General features: G+C 37.5%; 1 protein-coding gene across 5 annotated transcripts in view; it reads right to left on the bottom strand.

Annotated features, from left to right (window-relative positions):
- The window catches only part of LOC124129607 (target of Myb protein 1-like), a 63,787-nt gene extending 48,109 nt beyond the window's left edge, over nt 1–15,678 (bottom strand). For all 5 annotated transcript variants that reach the window (XM_046493084.2, XM_046493188.2, XM_046493125.2 and 2 more), the window contains exon 1: nt 15,607–15,678. In XM_046493084.2, the coding sequence (XP_046349040.1) occupies nt 15,607–15,664 (58 nt within the window). In that variant the 5' untranslated portion in view covers nt 15,665–15,678. The remainder of the gene's footprint in view (nt 1–15,606) is intronic.
- Between the last annotated feature and the right edge of the window lie 74 nt (nt 15,679–15,752).

The following is a 15,752-nucleotide window of genomic DNA, read 5'->3' as shown; positions in this document are numbered from 1 at the left end:
GTTGACGGAATGTCCGTTTATAATTTTAAAATAAGTTGCTGATTTGCTAATCGAATACGCAGGGTTACTTCACAATATTTTGATGATATGCACAAGTTTTATTTTTGTAGTGTATCTGTAATGTTCGTTGCGTATTTGATACGCTTGGATTTTATTTTACTGCATATTTCTGCATTTCCGCTGGTATTTTACGCAGATACGCAGCTTATCTGGAGCTCTGCTCTCTCACCATATCACACTCTCACAAGTCAAACAGGGCCACAGTCTACATGGTCTAATGTATCATTGCTCTTCAACCTTGCATATTTTATGTATTCAATACAAACTGAACACATTTATGAATGGAAATTGATTTTTCTTGAATTTTCTTTTTTAGGAGGATAATCAATGATAATGATATGCATGGGTATTGATCACCTCGGCATCTACTGAGATCCTGGCATGACTTATACTCATCCCTCATCATGGCCACAGTTTGTGTGCACTGTGTAGAGTCTATATTCAGCATGACATAACATACCAGCTTACTTGTACTTGTGGTATGCCAAGCTATTTCTATAAGTATCATTATTCAGCATGTTCAGGATCATAAATTAATTTTTCTTTTCACTATTGTTGCCATCTTCCAAATATGTGGCAGCCCGCACCGAGAACAATGGGGAGTCAGACAAATTGGTACTTGGGATGCAAGCATATTTCGAAAGTGAGGTCTGCATATTTGCTATGTTTTTCTTCAATCTTTGTCAATCACATTAGTGTAAAAAAGGGACAGAAAATTCAATGATAAAAATGATTTCATTGGATTTATCAAAAAGGACAATATCAGGTTTGTTGGCCTGGATATGTCTGAGGCTGTAAACAGGCCTATTCCAAAGAATTTTGTATTTATATGTTTCCATGATACCCTCTACATATTCTGGGTCGTACCATGGATAGGCCTCTGTGTCAAAACCACAAGCATGGCAAAGACAGTAATAAAATGATTGATCTACACCATCATGTAACTTAAGATACTGTGTTTGTGCCAAAGCTGGGCATATATTATTATTATTTTATTTTTTTGCAGTAATCAAGTTTGCAGTATTATGTACTATATGACCTTACGCATGCAGACCCAAAAGTTTTTGTCAAGAAAGATTTATTTTTTTCAAACGGGATATCATTCAACATTGACTTGTATCTACCATGCCTACTGATCAATTTCAGCACACTGTCCCATTATAAGATGCCAAGGTATCTCAAGTCAACGGATCCCCAAACTGACCATTAGCATTCAAACAAGGCCATTAGCATTCAAACAAGGCCATTAGCCAGGCCTGAGAATGCTGGAGGTTTCCTCCGCTTGACCACCACCATTATGTGTGACCCGGCTCCCCTGGCCAGGATGGACGTTGTATGTACACTGACTCATGTCTACTACACATAGGGGGCCTCCACTGACCCTCAATGATATCACCGTCCCAGCAGCGAAACATCACATACCAGATAGGACGGACTATTTACCTCAGCTTATTTCTTTTACACCAGGGTCATGGAACTGGAAACACAGTAACCCTGACTGAGTTCATTCTGAGGCAAGAAACCTGTGTATTTGATGCAGTTACCATGGTTACTGTTGAAAATATGCAATTGAAATATCCCAAATGTGTCATTGGTGACACGACTCATTGCATCTGTCGTAATAAATAAATTACACAATATTGTCAGGAAATAATCTTTTGAATGAAACAGTGTACATGGTGTAGGTTGGAAGGATTGACTTCAAAATATTTCGTGTTGGAGGTGCGAAAGTGTTGTTTGTTTCATGTTGTTTAACACCGCACTCAGCAATGTTCCAGCTAGATGATGGAGGTCTGTAAATAATCGAGTATGGACCAGACATTCCAGTGATTGACATTACGAGCATCGATCCACACATTTGGGATACGATGACATGCATCAACCAAATCAGCGAGTCTGACCACCCGATCCAGTTAGTCCCCTCTCACAACAAGCATAGTCACCTTTTACGGCAAGCATGGGTTGCTGAAGACCTATTCTAAAAACCTGTCTGTATACTGTTACATCTGCATAAGTCAATTCTTATAGATATATATACATAAACAATAACTTAACAGACTGATTATTAACACACAAAAATGAATACAAAAAAAAAATCTAGGTGATTTCGTTTAACCAAAGTCCAGCCCACTCTATATGCTCTATTATCAGTAGTCAATAAGTGGGCGTGCCCCAATTTTATTTTATTTTATGGAAACTGCTTAAAAATTGCTTGATGAGCCAATCAAATGCCTTGGAATGAATTGCCATTTTTCTTTACAGGGCATAGATGACCCCATACAATACATCTGTGACCCCCTTTATAACAGACAAGGGGTCATGATGACCCCAAGATTAGAGTGTCAGGCCAAACCCTGGAAATAGAGGATGCTTTCCATGGATGGGGACAAGAAACGAATCCCTTGCCGAATGTCTTCACTATAATGACATGAAGTTCAACCCGAGACCTGACCACCATGGACTACTTACATAATGTTTTTTCCACTTGTATCACAGTTTAACAACATCCCAAACAGGATACAGATTATGTTACGAATACTCACGAATATGTTAATTAGGGCCCTTCTGTGTCAGTGTGATGGCTTTATGTCACTTTGAACATGTTCAACAGGTTTGGCTGTTCAGGGCTCAAAACATTTCTTAAACCCAACTTGATATTATTTTGTACTCGTCCTGCATTATTTTCAATTGCCCTATTAAATATTTACGGTTCTAGTCTCAGTTATTGTAACTATGTTCAGTAATTAACCTTTGAGTTGAGGGTATTTACGACAGACAGTACATAATTCAGTCACTGCCACCTACATTCAAATCCGCCCATTGAGAGTCATTCAGCCATTAATATTTCGTATTTCGATTCTTAGTCATATAGTGTTCCCGCTGGCTTTTGACCTAAAAGTTTAAAGTCCCCTCTAATTTTTGTCAGTCCCAACTTTCAACAATTCAAAAAATGTATAAAAATTACCTGGTTATAATTCATTCATCATGACATCATCTCTGAAGTAACTTAGTTAGATCTACGTGATCTACACGTCATTCACACAAAGTTCTGTCACAAGTTTCTCTTTTTTTTTTGTATTTCAAGACTAAGTCGCTACAAATATATACTTATCTTCAAACCAAAGCAATATGTTATTTCCTTGCACTAAAAATAGACAAGGGGACACCCTGAAGCTAACGGACAAGCTGACTTCAGTCGAAACATATACATTTGTGTACTTGTATGAATATTGCCAATGTTTTGTCAAACAACAAAGATTTATAAGGAACACTATTTGCCAATCCACAGGGACTGGCAGTCACATGAATTACCGGCCCTTGCCAAATTTTACTGGTAAAAAACTGGTAATTACCGGTAAACGGAAACACTGAATAACTTCTTTTTTATCATGCTTTTTTTCTTGTCAACCCCATCATTCCCAATCAAAAACAGACATTACCCTCACCACAAAAAATTCACTTTCACTTTGACATCTGAGAATCCTTAACGAGTCGCTTACAACAAAAACAAACAAAATTTAAAAAATAGTTTCGAGACCTGCTGCGCAAACACAGGTTTGTACATTTCTTCAATGGACAGCTGCCAAGTATGTCTTCTATTTATGACATTTATGTATTTTGTTATTATTACTGCAAATGTACGAAAAATGAAAACGTATTTAAGGTCCGAAATATTCCTGCACATTTTATTGAAAATGATTCAAGATGAATTGATATAATTAAAATATATGCATGTACTTGCCCAGTAGGACAAGCTTTTCTTCAATCTTTTCTCGCCCTGCACATGCTGCACTTGTCAAGTTGATGAGTTGATTTTTTTAGCCCTGCTTTTTTATATATGCCACATATGTCAGCTTAACACGTTAGGAGAGCCCAAAATGATGCAGGGCAAAGACACTTATACCATGTATACTAATCACTGCTTATGTCTTTGAGTGAGTGAGTGAGTTTGGTTTTACGCAGCTTTTGGCAATATTCCAGCAACATCACAGCGGGGGACAGCAGAGATGGGCTTCAAACCTTGTACCCATGTCGGGAATCGAACCCGGGTCTTCGGTGTGACGAGCGAACGCTTTGCCACTAGGCTACCCGACAGCCCTTATGTCTTTGAGGTAACCCTAGGACATGGGTACAAACACAGGGTTCAACCATTACCATATGTCCACTAGTCCAAACTTGTAAGCCTCAGGCAGGACAGATGGCATTTCCTTGTGGACATCAACTTTTACCATAAAGTACATGGCAACTGTCATTATTGAGAATAGTAAAAATATCAATTAAATCCTAATCTAGAACCAGTGAACTCCACATCCACTGGTACCACCTCAGACCATTGGCCCACCACATTCTGACCATGGGGACACAGGCAGGTCACTGAGTACGATCACCTGGTCCTCAAATCAATCCATTATTAAACCATGGCACACTGAGGACCTTGTCAGCACTGGGATCCTGAAGAGAGGCCTCCTTCCAGAAGATGTCACATGACCCAACAGACATGTGATACACACAGTCGAAGAATAACGGTTCGGGCATTAATCCCGCAAATGGTCAGTCATCATTCCTAAAGTCACGGAACTAAAAACACATTTCTTATTGATCTATGGGACTATTTGATCCATAAGTCAATATGTCAGACGTCCAAACACAGATAATCAGCATGTTCTATGTAATGTGATAATTGCCATGATGACAAGTACTAACAGTTCTCTGATCAGCACGTTCCTTCACTGAAGAATTCAAGCTTGTGGGAATGCAACCTAATACACTAATAGTGATTTCAGAACTGACAATGCTGAAGATAGATACATCAGACAATGCATAGGGCACCCTTCAGATCAGTCAATACGAGCAACATGAGTAATGGATAGAATTCACTTTGGACAACACCCACTTAAATGTGTTTATCTAATTCATTATAGCTTCATCAAAGTCAATTATCTTATTAACACACACATTCTATGTTATATTTGGCTTGGGATGTAATATTTCAAGAAACTAATTAGAGTTTCTTGTACAGAGCCAACCTGACATTTTGTTTTCATAGATGGCAATAAGAGTGTGAATGCTGTCTGACATCGCAGTCATAAATATTTCAGCGATATTATATCTAAATTCGGAAATAATCAAGTCTTGGACAGGCAAACGTTTGTTTGGAAAAGCAACAATGTATGGTGTTGAGATACACTGACACACAAACAGCCAGGTCACCATGGTCACAGATAAAGCATCCTCCCCAGTCAGCTCATAGGTCAGTCAGCCCAGGGACGGTCAGGTAGCCTAGTGGTAAAAGCGTTCGCTCGTCAAGCCGAAGACACGGGTTCGATTCCCGACATGGGTACAATGTGTGAAGCTTCACTTCAGCACAGATAATACAGTTACAGCATACAAACTGGGTTTGTTTTTAGTGGCTGTGGCTTATCCTAGCACTCGCCAGGCAACCCACCTTCAACCAACACAAGACACAGACTTTCAACAATTGTATGATCCCAGACATTCTAAATAAATACAAGCTGACCTTCTCTTATTTATAACATGTATAAGGCAGCACTTCGTTACAAACATTTAAACATGATATGAATAATAAATGACTCAGTAAATCACACATTAGTGAAATCTGGCAATATCACCATAATGAAGCTCTGAGATCTAAAGTGTGAATTAAACTGGTTAACATGAGTAAGCAAAACATGGTTAAATTGTCTTTTAATATATTTTAAGAAATCTAGATTCGGCAGACACTTGCTTGAGTGAGGTCAGGTGAAATGGGGTTTAATGTCGAGTCCAAGATTATTGCACCTATATCACTGTATATAGCTACTAGGTCTTGGACGAGTCCAAATTTACTACCCGGGTACCCACTGTAGGTCTCAAGAGATGGGAACACAATGTCTAATTGGGAATAGTTTAACTGTACCCCTGGCACAAACTGTTAAGATACATTTATGAAACCAGAGGCCATAAAATAGATAAATGGTCTCTTATGAAACGATCCAATCATGCATACACTGAAGTTGACTGAAGCTTTATCTTACTCAAACATATACAAGTCAAAAGTAATGTGTGCATCATCATCATAAAGAGTGAGTGTGAAGTGAGTTTGATTTTACGCCACTTTTAGCAATATTCCAGCAATATCACGATGGGGGACACAATTTGTACCCATGTCGGGAATCGAACCCGGGTCTTCGGCGTGACGAGCGAACTCTTTAACCACTAGGCTACCCGACCGCCCCTCATCATAAAGAAATGGGAACATTAGCGACATATAGTGTAACCACTGAGCTCTAGTGAGTTTTTGTCATTAAACAATATGTCATGTGACTAACCATGGGTCCAGGTAGTACTTTGGATACCCGGGTCCTACTCAGGACCCACCTGACCCGAGTACCCGAGTTACCCATCCCAGCCCTAATAGTGACTGACAGGCATGCATGTTTGAGTGTGTTGCTACTTGTACTAGTACTGAGTTACCATGTCGCAGTTTATCATGAATACCCATATCAGACACAGTGCAACTGACTCTGAGATGACCAGTCCTTGTTTTAGCCACTCAATGCTGAGTGCAAGGCAGGGTAACAACAAGTACCATCTTTTAAAGACTTTTGGTATGACGCAGCTGGGGTATCGAGCTCTGGAACTTCCACTCTCCGGACAGACACTCTACCACTAGACCACGAAGGCGATCACTTGCTTGGGAAATTTCAGATAGGAGAGAGTCTACATGATAGTCTGCACATTGGTATTCCTTAAACCTGTACTTTTTACATCCTGTAAACATTCACTAATAAAGTCCTAAGTGGTCATTTTTAATATTTAAGACCACAAAAACTTCATTTCAACCTAAACATGCAGTAGGTAACATCTGCCCTATGCCATATTCAACATTACAAAATGACCAGTGCTCAATGGTGAATACCCATGGTCATGATAATGCAAAATGCTATCAACAGAAACTACAGGTTTTCATGGTCATTGAACCCATGTGAGATACTGGTAGGATGAAATAAGAAGAATTTAGTTTCAACTATTTTCTGCCTAGATTCATCATGTTCATAGCAACAGTCTGACCCAGTGTATAAAATTCCCCAAACTTTCAATCAGGCAACCGGACTGGCAACATTGCAAAGTTACCAGACCAGATAAAATTTTGTCAGGCCAGAATGTTCTAGACTAAAGAACAAAAGGGTAAAGATAAGAATAGGAAGTTATAAGAAAATAGCACTAGTGAGTGAGTGAGTTGGGTTCAACGCTGCTTTTAACAGTATTCCAGTTATATCGCGGCGTGTCAGCTTAATGTGGGAGGAAAGCCCGAAGTGATGCAGGTCTCAGACGTTTACCACTTCGGTGAAACCCACGAGCACGGGTATGGTGCTGACAAACCTAGAAACATAATCGGGGCGAACCGGGATTTGAACCCACCAGAAAATAGCAATACACTCGTGGATTGTCATCTTACTAACTTTAACTCCCGACCATAGGACGAGCAACGTTTCAAAACTGACCGTCAGTCAACAAAACAAGCCATCTCAGGCTGTAGGGCAGGTGGGTATTTTAAACCCAACCTTTCTATTTGTGAGGCCTGAGTCATTCACTCATGCTATAGGAAGTTCCCATAAATGAAAATGGCCCAACAGCAATATAAATATCTACAAAGTCTATTGTGAGGCTTTCCCTGGTTGAAACTTGTGTTGTTCCTACGACATGGACAGAAGCATTTATGTGCATGCTTCCAGGACAGTGATGGATACAATTGAATTGTCTTAATAATTTAAACATGTCAGACAGTCATGTTTTTTTGCATAACCATGATAACATAGGACTCAAGGTGAAAATACCTTGCATATATTCTCTAATTATATGCATGTAGGACACACTACCGGTATTTAGCATCTGGTAAACTCTCTGCTAAGTCACGTCTCAGAACATTTATTAATAGTTTCTAGCAAAATATTAGTCATCTTACTGACCATGTGAAAGTATATTTTATACACACTAAAAGCGGTTCAGATAACTTTTTGAGCAATTGAGTTTTTACTCTAGGGTTTCTATTTTAATTGGGTTATTACATTTTTCAATGGGTAACCAATATTTTTTCACTCATCTATTCAAAACTCTATTGAACATTTTAAGATTTAAAAAAAAATATGAAATAATGTTTTAGATGTGTATAACCATGAAAACTGTTCTAAATATATATAGGCTTGAAAGTAAATTAACTCGTTATTGTGTTTCGGAAATTAGCTCCTTTGTACGCATGCTGAAAATCTTCATTGGCTTTAAACAGGTGACATGTATTTCATTGGCCAATTTGAACAAAATAATTATTTTTTCCCCAAAATCACATTGGCCAGTGTGCATTTAACAGGAACAAGCTGTAAAACACCATTATCATGTGAATTTAATAATAATTGATAATCATATGTTTAATCATGTTTATTTCAAGGTTCATTCAGATCTGGAACACTAAAATTCATAGCCTTATCAACATGATCAAGGCTTTTCGAGGCTTTCAACTGTAATTTTGAAGGCTTATAGCTGGGTTATTACCCATAGTCTGTCAATATTTTGTTTTATTCCAGCATACTATATATTAGTCGTAAAACCTAGCAAGCAGTATGAACATCAAAATTTTCCGACAGGATTTATTGTTACAACCAACAAATAAAATAAATAAAGCCTGTCATGAATTGTAATACTTTTTTAACAAGTTTTTGTCATGTTGTACATATTCAAGGCTTTTCAAGCTATTTTGGTGATTTCCAAGCCATTTCAAGGTTGACACTAAAATTAAAGAACTTTTCAAGCTCGTACAAACCCTGATTTTGTACTTTCGAGTTTCGTTCTACAATGTTGTATACACATGATGCACACAACGGAAGTAAGGAGAGTGTGAAGTGAGTACATATTGCTCCCTATGATGCAACACACAGACATGTACACAACCCTAACAGGAAAGATCAACACAGACTACGGTGACTGTCTCATCTCTGTGGACACAACATATCAAGCCTACAGCCGCGTAACCTCTCACTGATACCTGTCATCGTAATATAAGTCAGTCAAGTTGATGCAGTCTATTCAATTATAGCAGGACTTCAAATGTTACAGGATTTCTCAGAGTTCATTAATCGTTAAATCTAATTATATTTATCAAGACAAGCAAATATGAATTTACCATAAATACAGAGCCAGAAAAGGCTAGCAATGCTCTGTGGGACGCTGTAATTAGTTTCATATATTGTTATTGGCAATACTGTTCTCAGATCTGACCTAATTTACCATGTTAAGTATTGTTTGCATGATTTAATTTGGAATACATATTTAATTAAAGCAATGTTTGCTTTTTTTCCATTACGTTAGTTGCTGTGGCCACAAAAATAATGACAATCTTGAACATACTGAACTGTTCGGTGACACTGTCAACAGTTAAACGACCAACGAGTGACAGACAACCTGTCATTGTGTATTAGTTGCTTAATCCTACATAATACAGAGACTTGCCAACCAGTTGAAACTCTTATCAACAAGTGTTGATATATTTGACACAAGCGTGAGATTCTTTTTATAATCCAAAATCATTCTTCCAACCTTTTCAGTTTGTAAACAGTAACAACCAGTGCCTAGAGTGTACAAAGTCGGCTAATCACCTTCAACAATGTTCAATGGCAGAGAGATTGGTGATGTCATTTGATTGTGATGTTATGGCAACCGACATCACAATGGTCAGTAAAGCATTGTGATGCAATTTCATTGTTGAGATATTTTTAAAGAAATATTGCTTGATCTCACCCCAGGGATATCTCCTATGGAAGCCAGCTTTGAATGATATTGTATATGTGACATTCCAATCTCATTAAAATCAGATCTTAGTTCTCGCTATTGCTAAACAACGATCTGAGGACATTCCATTACGGGTCATGTCAGAACGACCTTTCATCCGACCAATCAAAGCGTCGCTTACCAGATCATGAAAGTGATGGTCGGAATGTGTTTCTAATCATGCAACCTCGAAAACGCTAACACGGGGTATTCCGAACGACAGTTACGGCCCGTACAACTGATTCCATCAAAATCATCTATACCTCTCGCTTTCGTGGGATAAACATTTGAACAGAGGAGGCGTTGCAAAGTACGTGGGAAGCACTTCCATACAATCTCAACCATATATTAGACATTCCGGTATGTTTTTATTTTGTTCAGTTTTCAAAATTTTAATCGAGAACTGTGTCAACATATTTTTCAAGCGTGGTCTGAAATGGAAGTCGCCTGGTTGAAACGATATCGTAAAGCTCGAGAAAGCTGCTTTCTAATTGGCTGATGTCAACTTCTCGTTAGTAATTTCAGTGGTCGGTCAAAGTTCGCGAAAGGTCGTTCTGACATGACCCGTAATTGGATGTCCTCAGATCTTTGTTTAGCAACAGCGAGAACTTAGATCTGATTTTAATGAGATTGGTGAAATTCATGAGATAAGGGACCTTAAGGGTGAAACATCACATTTTGACTTCTTATTACATGATAAAACTATAGTATCTTAGGAACACAAAGATACAATTTACAAGCAAGTGATAACCTTCATCAAAATGTTGCTCCTAGTTGTAATAAAGAAGATGTTAATCCATATATCTTATCCTTACTTAGTAGTCCAACATCTAAATGCCTCTCAAAGAAGAAATTCGAGTTTCACAAAACTAACTTTGGTTATATCATGTATAGTAACATCACAATACATGTGTGACTCATATATACGATTATGAACTGGGACAAAGTACTGGTTGTGAAATCCTTGTCCTAGATAAGGTAGATGACCAGCTGATGACGGTCTACTACCCTGGGCTAATACCTAGGCCCACTGGTCAGCTGAACAATTCCACGTAATTGACTGACTCCCTTTATGCGGAGATCTAGAACCAGTTTACACAACAAGGGGAGCCATGTAGAACCACTTTTGATCTAATCTAGCTTTGTACAGCATGGTAGCATATGTAGTATAATCTTCACACAAACTGTTATAACATGATTGAATACGTTAAGCTGTACTTGACATTAAGTCGTCATCAAGGTTTTCTCCTCTAGCATACTTTGTATTTGAATTTTGAACCGATTAGGGCACCAGAAATTTCTAGCTGTATTTTCAACATTAAGACAAAGACCCCATTATGTTGAAAATTTAAAACACTTGACACAAATTTCTTGAACTATTTCAAATGAAAATTCCACTTTATTGATTGTTATGACATTCCTGACATAAGCCTATTCCCAATGGAAGCGTCTGTCACAGATTTAAGAATATTGTGACTAATTACGTACTAATTATATAACCACATAGTATATTTCTGTCTGACAGAGCAACAGGAAGTATGGCCACAGAGGTTATCATGGTTAAGCACCCAGTCAAAGACTTCTGTTCAGTCAAATACAATGCTAATTTGGAGGCATTTAGGAACCTGCTGCACAACAGGCGCAATTACCACGGTTACATATTCACAGCCTGTGAGCTTATGCAGTCACCAAGCAGTGGGAAATGGGTGAGTGAGTGAGTTGGGATGAACACCAGTATTCATGTATTTCCCAGTGTGTCGATCAACATGCATAAGGAAGGGAGACATAATAAGGAGGAAATAATATCACATTGCCCTGACAGATTATTAGGTTTATGGACCTTTGTTGGCCCAGTCGTCTGAGGAGCTGCAATTCGCTTTACAGAGTTGCATCCCTTGGGCATGCCAGAAACCTATGATAGTGAGTTTTAACCCTAGTGCACTCTGATTATGTTTTTAGACTTTTCAGCACCATACCCTGCTCATGAGTTTCAAAGTGGTAAACATCTTAGACCTGCATCACTTCGGACTTTCCTCCCACATGGAGCTTACATGCCGTGATATAACAGGAATACTGTTCCAACCCAACTCACTCACTCACATTTGTATCACCTGAAAACATTTACAGTCAACAATGGTAAAGGGTATTGTTGTGAACATCCACCCATCCAGGCATTATTTTAATATAAGGAAAGAAATTAACATCACAAATTCATTGCTTGATCATTTTGTAAAGTAAAGTTATTAAAGGACATCAAGCTCAACATTTTCAACATGCAGTGCTAAACACTGGCAACAAATTTTCCTTCTTTTTGATCACCTGCTATTGCCTGCCACATGGTATATTGAGAAAGATTCCGTGAAACAAAATGTATTTTTCGGTCATGCTTTGCAGAGAGTAAACAATGTATATTATTAGGGTGACTATTGGGGTGTATTTTCACTTGTATTACAATAGTATCACAAAAGTCGTCAACTATTGCAATGGTAAGGCTTGATAATTATATTAATTAATGTAATAGATAAAAACAAAGTATTGCCGACAATGTCAAAGTCGGCCATTTTCCTCCCTGTCGCTACTCAAACCAAAGGCAAGTAACTCTAATGTGACATCCACGATGATCAACACATGGCAGGTTTTAAATTCGACTTAAATTAACGAGTTTCTTATGCATAATTAATTTATTTTATAACTAATGCGACTACTGAAACTATTGATTGTTATGCATACCATTGAAAATACCATTGGTATTTTAAAATTACTATCAGTGTAGTACAATTGTAGGGCAAACAACTGCAATACATTGATAGTCTCATATATCGTTACAGTCTACATACTATAGCCATGATTGTGTGATAACCTGATAGACAATTCCCAACCCGATCAGCATAGTGCTATAAACATGATAAAGTATTCTGCCGGGACAATAAAGTTAATCAGACTTAACACTGCTTAAAAGATATGTCGAGTCAATGGAGTTTGGGGAAACAAGGTTTCCCTGTATATTAAGACTGCCCAGGTTATAACGTACATGTTGTCAATGAACTGTGGAGATTGCTCCAGACAATGCAGTTTTTAGTAGGTTCAGGAGGTCGAAGGAAGGAATGGGATGTTCTTGCAGAATAGACTCACAGACTCATGGATTTCATCTTTCTTTCTTTCAACATTATACACAAGAAAAAAACGTCCTCATCAACTGATGAAGCCTGACCCCCCCCAATTCATCTTAGTGGCTTCTTATGACAAGCATTGGTTATTGGCGCCAATTCTATTCCAGAATCATCACATGGTTTTGATAGTGTCATGAATCAAACGTTTAACAATGAATCAAACACAAGTGCAGATTAAATTCTACATGGTAAAAGCAACCCAAACAACTAGATGATGAACGATACAGTAAATCGAGACATTCTGATTTGACAAACCCTTGTGAAAGGATGGCCCAGGCAGTGACTAGTGTAGCAAAATGGTCAATACAACATGTGGACAGAGCTCTGGTGTCCACATTGCCTCCATATGACAATAAACTGACCTCAGCAAAATCAACACATCCAATAAGAAAACAATTGTCAATATCACATTCATTAACCTTGTTCACTATAGGATGTCTTCAACTTGTCAGCTGGGTATGTAACAGCACACTAACCATGGTAACAGTCATCTAGCATGTCCAGTAATATGATACGTATCACTATGATCTTGGCATGCTTGGTGAATTTTGTTTTTTGCAATTATGTCTTGAAATAAATGTGCGTCTTACGAGGTTATGTTAACCGTCTTGAGTATGTAAATTGTGGTACAATGTTACCAGTAATACAAACAGTTTATGCATCCTGGAAAAATCAGTAATTTTATGGCAAAATGATCAAGCATAATTTTCAAATGTGCAGAAAGCTGTGACATCCCTTTCAGATGTGACATATTTCCAATACATTTTGATACCTACAACCACTGTGTATTGGATCAGATCACAAAATTATTCAGCTCTACTCATCACTACTGTCTGCCAGACCTACAAAATACTTCTCATAAACCTCAGTAGTTAGCCCTGGTAGTTCGCCCTCACCACCGTGAATACATGTTTTCCTGTAGCATCATGATCATGTTTATACAGACATTACCATGATTATTAATAGAATATATTTAAACAATGATTATGGTCAGCAGAATATATACAATTTTTTAACCATTTCAAAACCTGAGACAGTCAACAAGGTCAAAACTTTCTTATAGCATGTAAAACATGTGAAAGAGGTTTAATAACATCCATATGTCATTCATATTGTATATCATCATAATCATGCATCAATAATCATACTAGCCATATATCATTGATATACAATGACATCATTCTGGCTGAAATAATATTAATTGAACTTTGTCAATATTTCTCATTTTCATGATGTTAAAATGGTTAAACAAGTTTATTATGTGTATCACATATGAATGTTAAATTATGTACATATCACATCATGGATCTAGAAGCATCAAAACTGTAACAATAGCCATGAATGCATGATGGCTAGTTCTGGTGTAAACATGGTAAATGATTCTGTAGCCTATATTTCGCTTTCAGTATTTACACCTGCATCATGTTGTTGTTGTTGTTGTTGTTATTTGTGTGTTTTTTTTTGTGTGTGTGATTCTTTCGTAGAGACAATCAAACAAAAGCACACAGAATCTGGTCTACTATACAGGTATCTCCACTGCAACCTTACGTGCCAGATTGCTACACATGTGACACAATAGTATGAGCAAATTATGCTTTTCAGTAAGGAACAGGGTTTGCAAGAAGTATACTCTACATGACAATACATGATACCTGATGTGTCATTTCAATATGTGGATATATATATTGTTCCTGTACATTGAACATGTTAATCATAATTACACAATGTACACACTACATGTAAAATTGCCATAGCATCAACCTTATCTAAACACATGATACACGTTATAGCCAAACATGATTTTAAAAATACACAAAAGTATATATTATATCACTCATATTGGTTATTCCTAGTCCATTATCACTGATAATGTTTATAAGGTTAATACATCATGTACACATCACCACTTTGCACTGACAACCAACAACCATAACAATTCATGTAATCAGACGATTGCATTTATCCAGTTCAACACTAATATTACGTAAATATTCGTACAATGGCCATGCTGTTTAGATATTTATATAGTGTCACCGAAATATTCCACTAAGTTCATTATCAATGCTTGAGTCGCTAGATATCACAACATGCCATCATCTATTGTTATAAAACCAAAACCACACTACAACATAATTCAAATATTTCCAACAAGAAAATGGCATGACTTCCTATCATGTCTGTGGCAATCCGGAAATGCAACATAGGCGAAAAGGTTGTGGTGACACTTTCATTAAATGTTATACACCTTTCACGAGTGACATCTACTTTGACAACAGGAGCTGTCTTTGAAATAAGGTTTATTTAACGGATCAACGGATACTCAATTTACGAGAAGTCATGGCGTTATGTCATCAGACAATTTTAGAACAAGTAAACAAACGAGATTGTCGATATACAAGAAGATAAACAACTTGCCAGTCAGGTTACCTTGCTATTGCATCGGAAAATGCGACGTCATGTACGAAATGCACTTGTGATAGAAAATATTGAAAAAACACTCGAGTTGGTGTTTTACAGAAATGCTATCTTAGTGAAATAATGTTGAAATACAGACCTATTAACTGTCCAACTTGAGTTGTAAGTGGATTTCCGTGACCAAAGAGAGCCGCCATTTTGACAAAGTGCCCGAACGTCACTTCCGGTTCTATAAATAGAAACGGACTTCTCTTTCTAAAATTATTATCATTAATGTTTATTTGG

The sequence above is a fragment of the Haliotis rufescens genome, unplaced genomic scaffold (genome assembly GCF_023055435.1).
Source record: "Haliotis rufescens isolate VD_foot unplaced genomic scaffold, xgHalRufe1.0.p SCAF_20, whole genome shotgun sequence".
NCBI lineage: Eukaryota > Metazoa > Mollusca > Gastropoda > Lepetellida > Haliotidae > Haliotis > Haliotis rufescens.
This window is presented reverse-complemented; position numbering and strand designations above follow the sequence as displayed.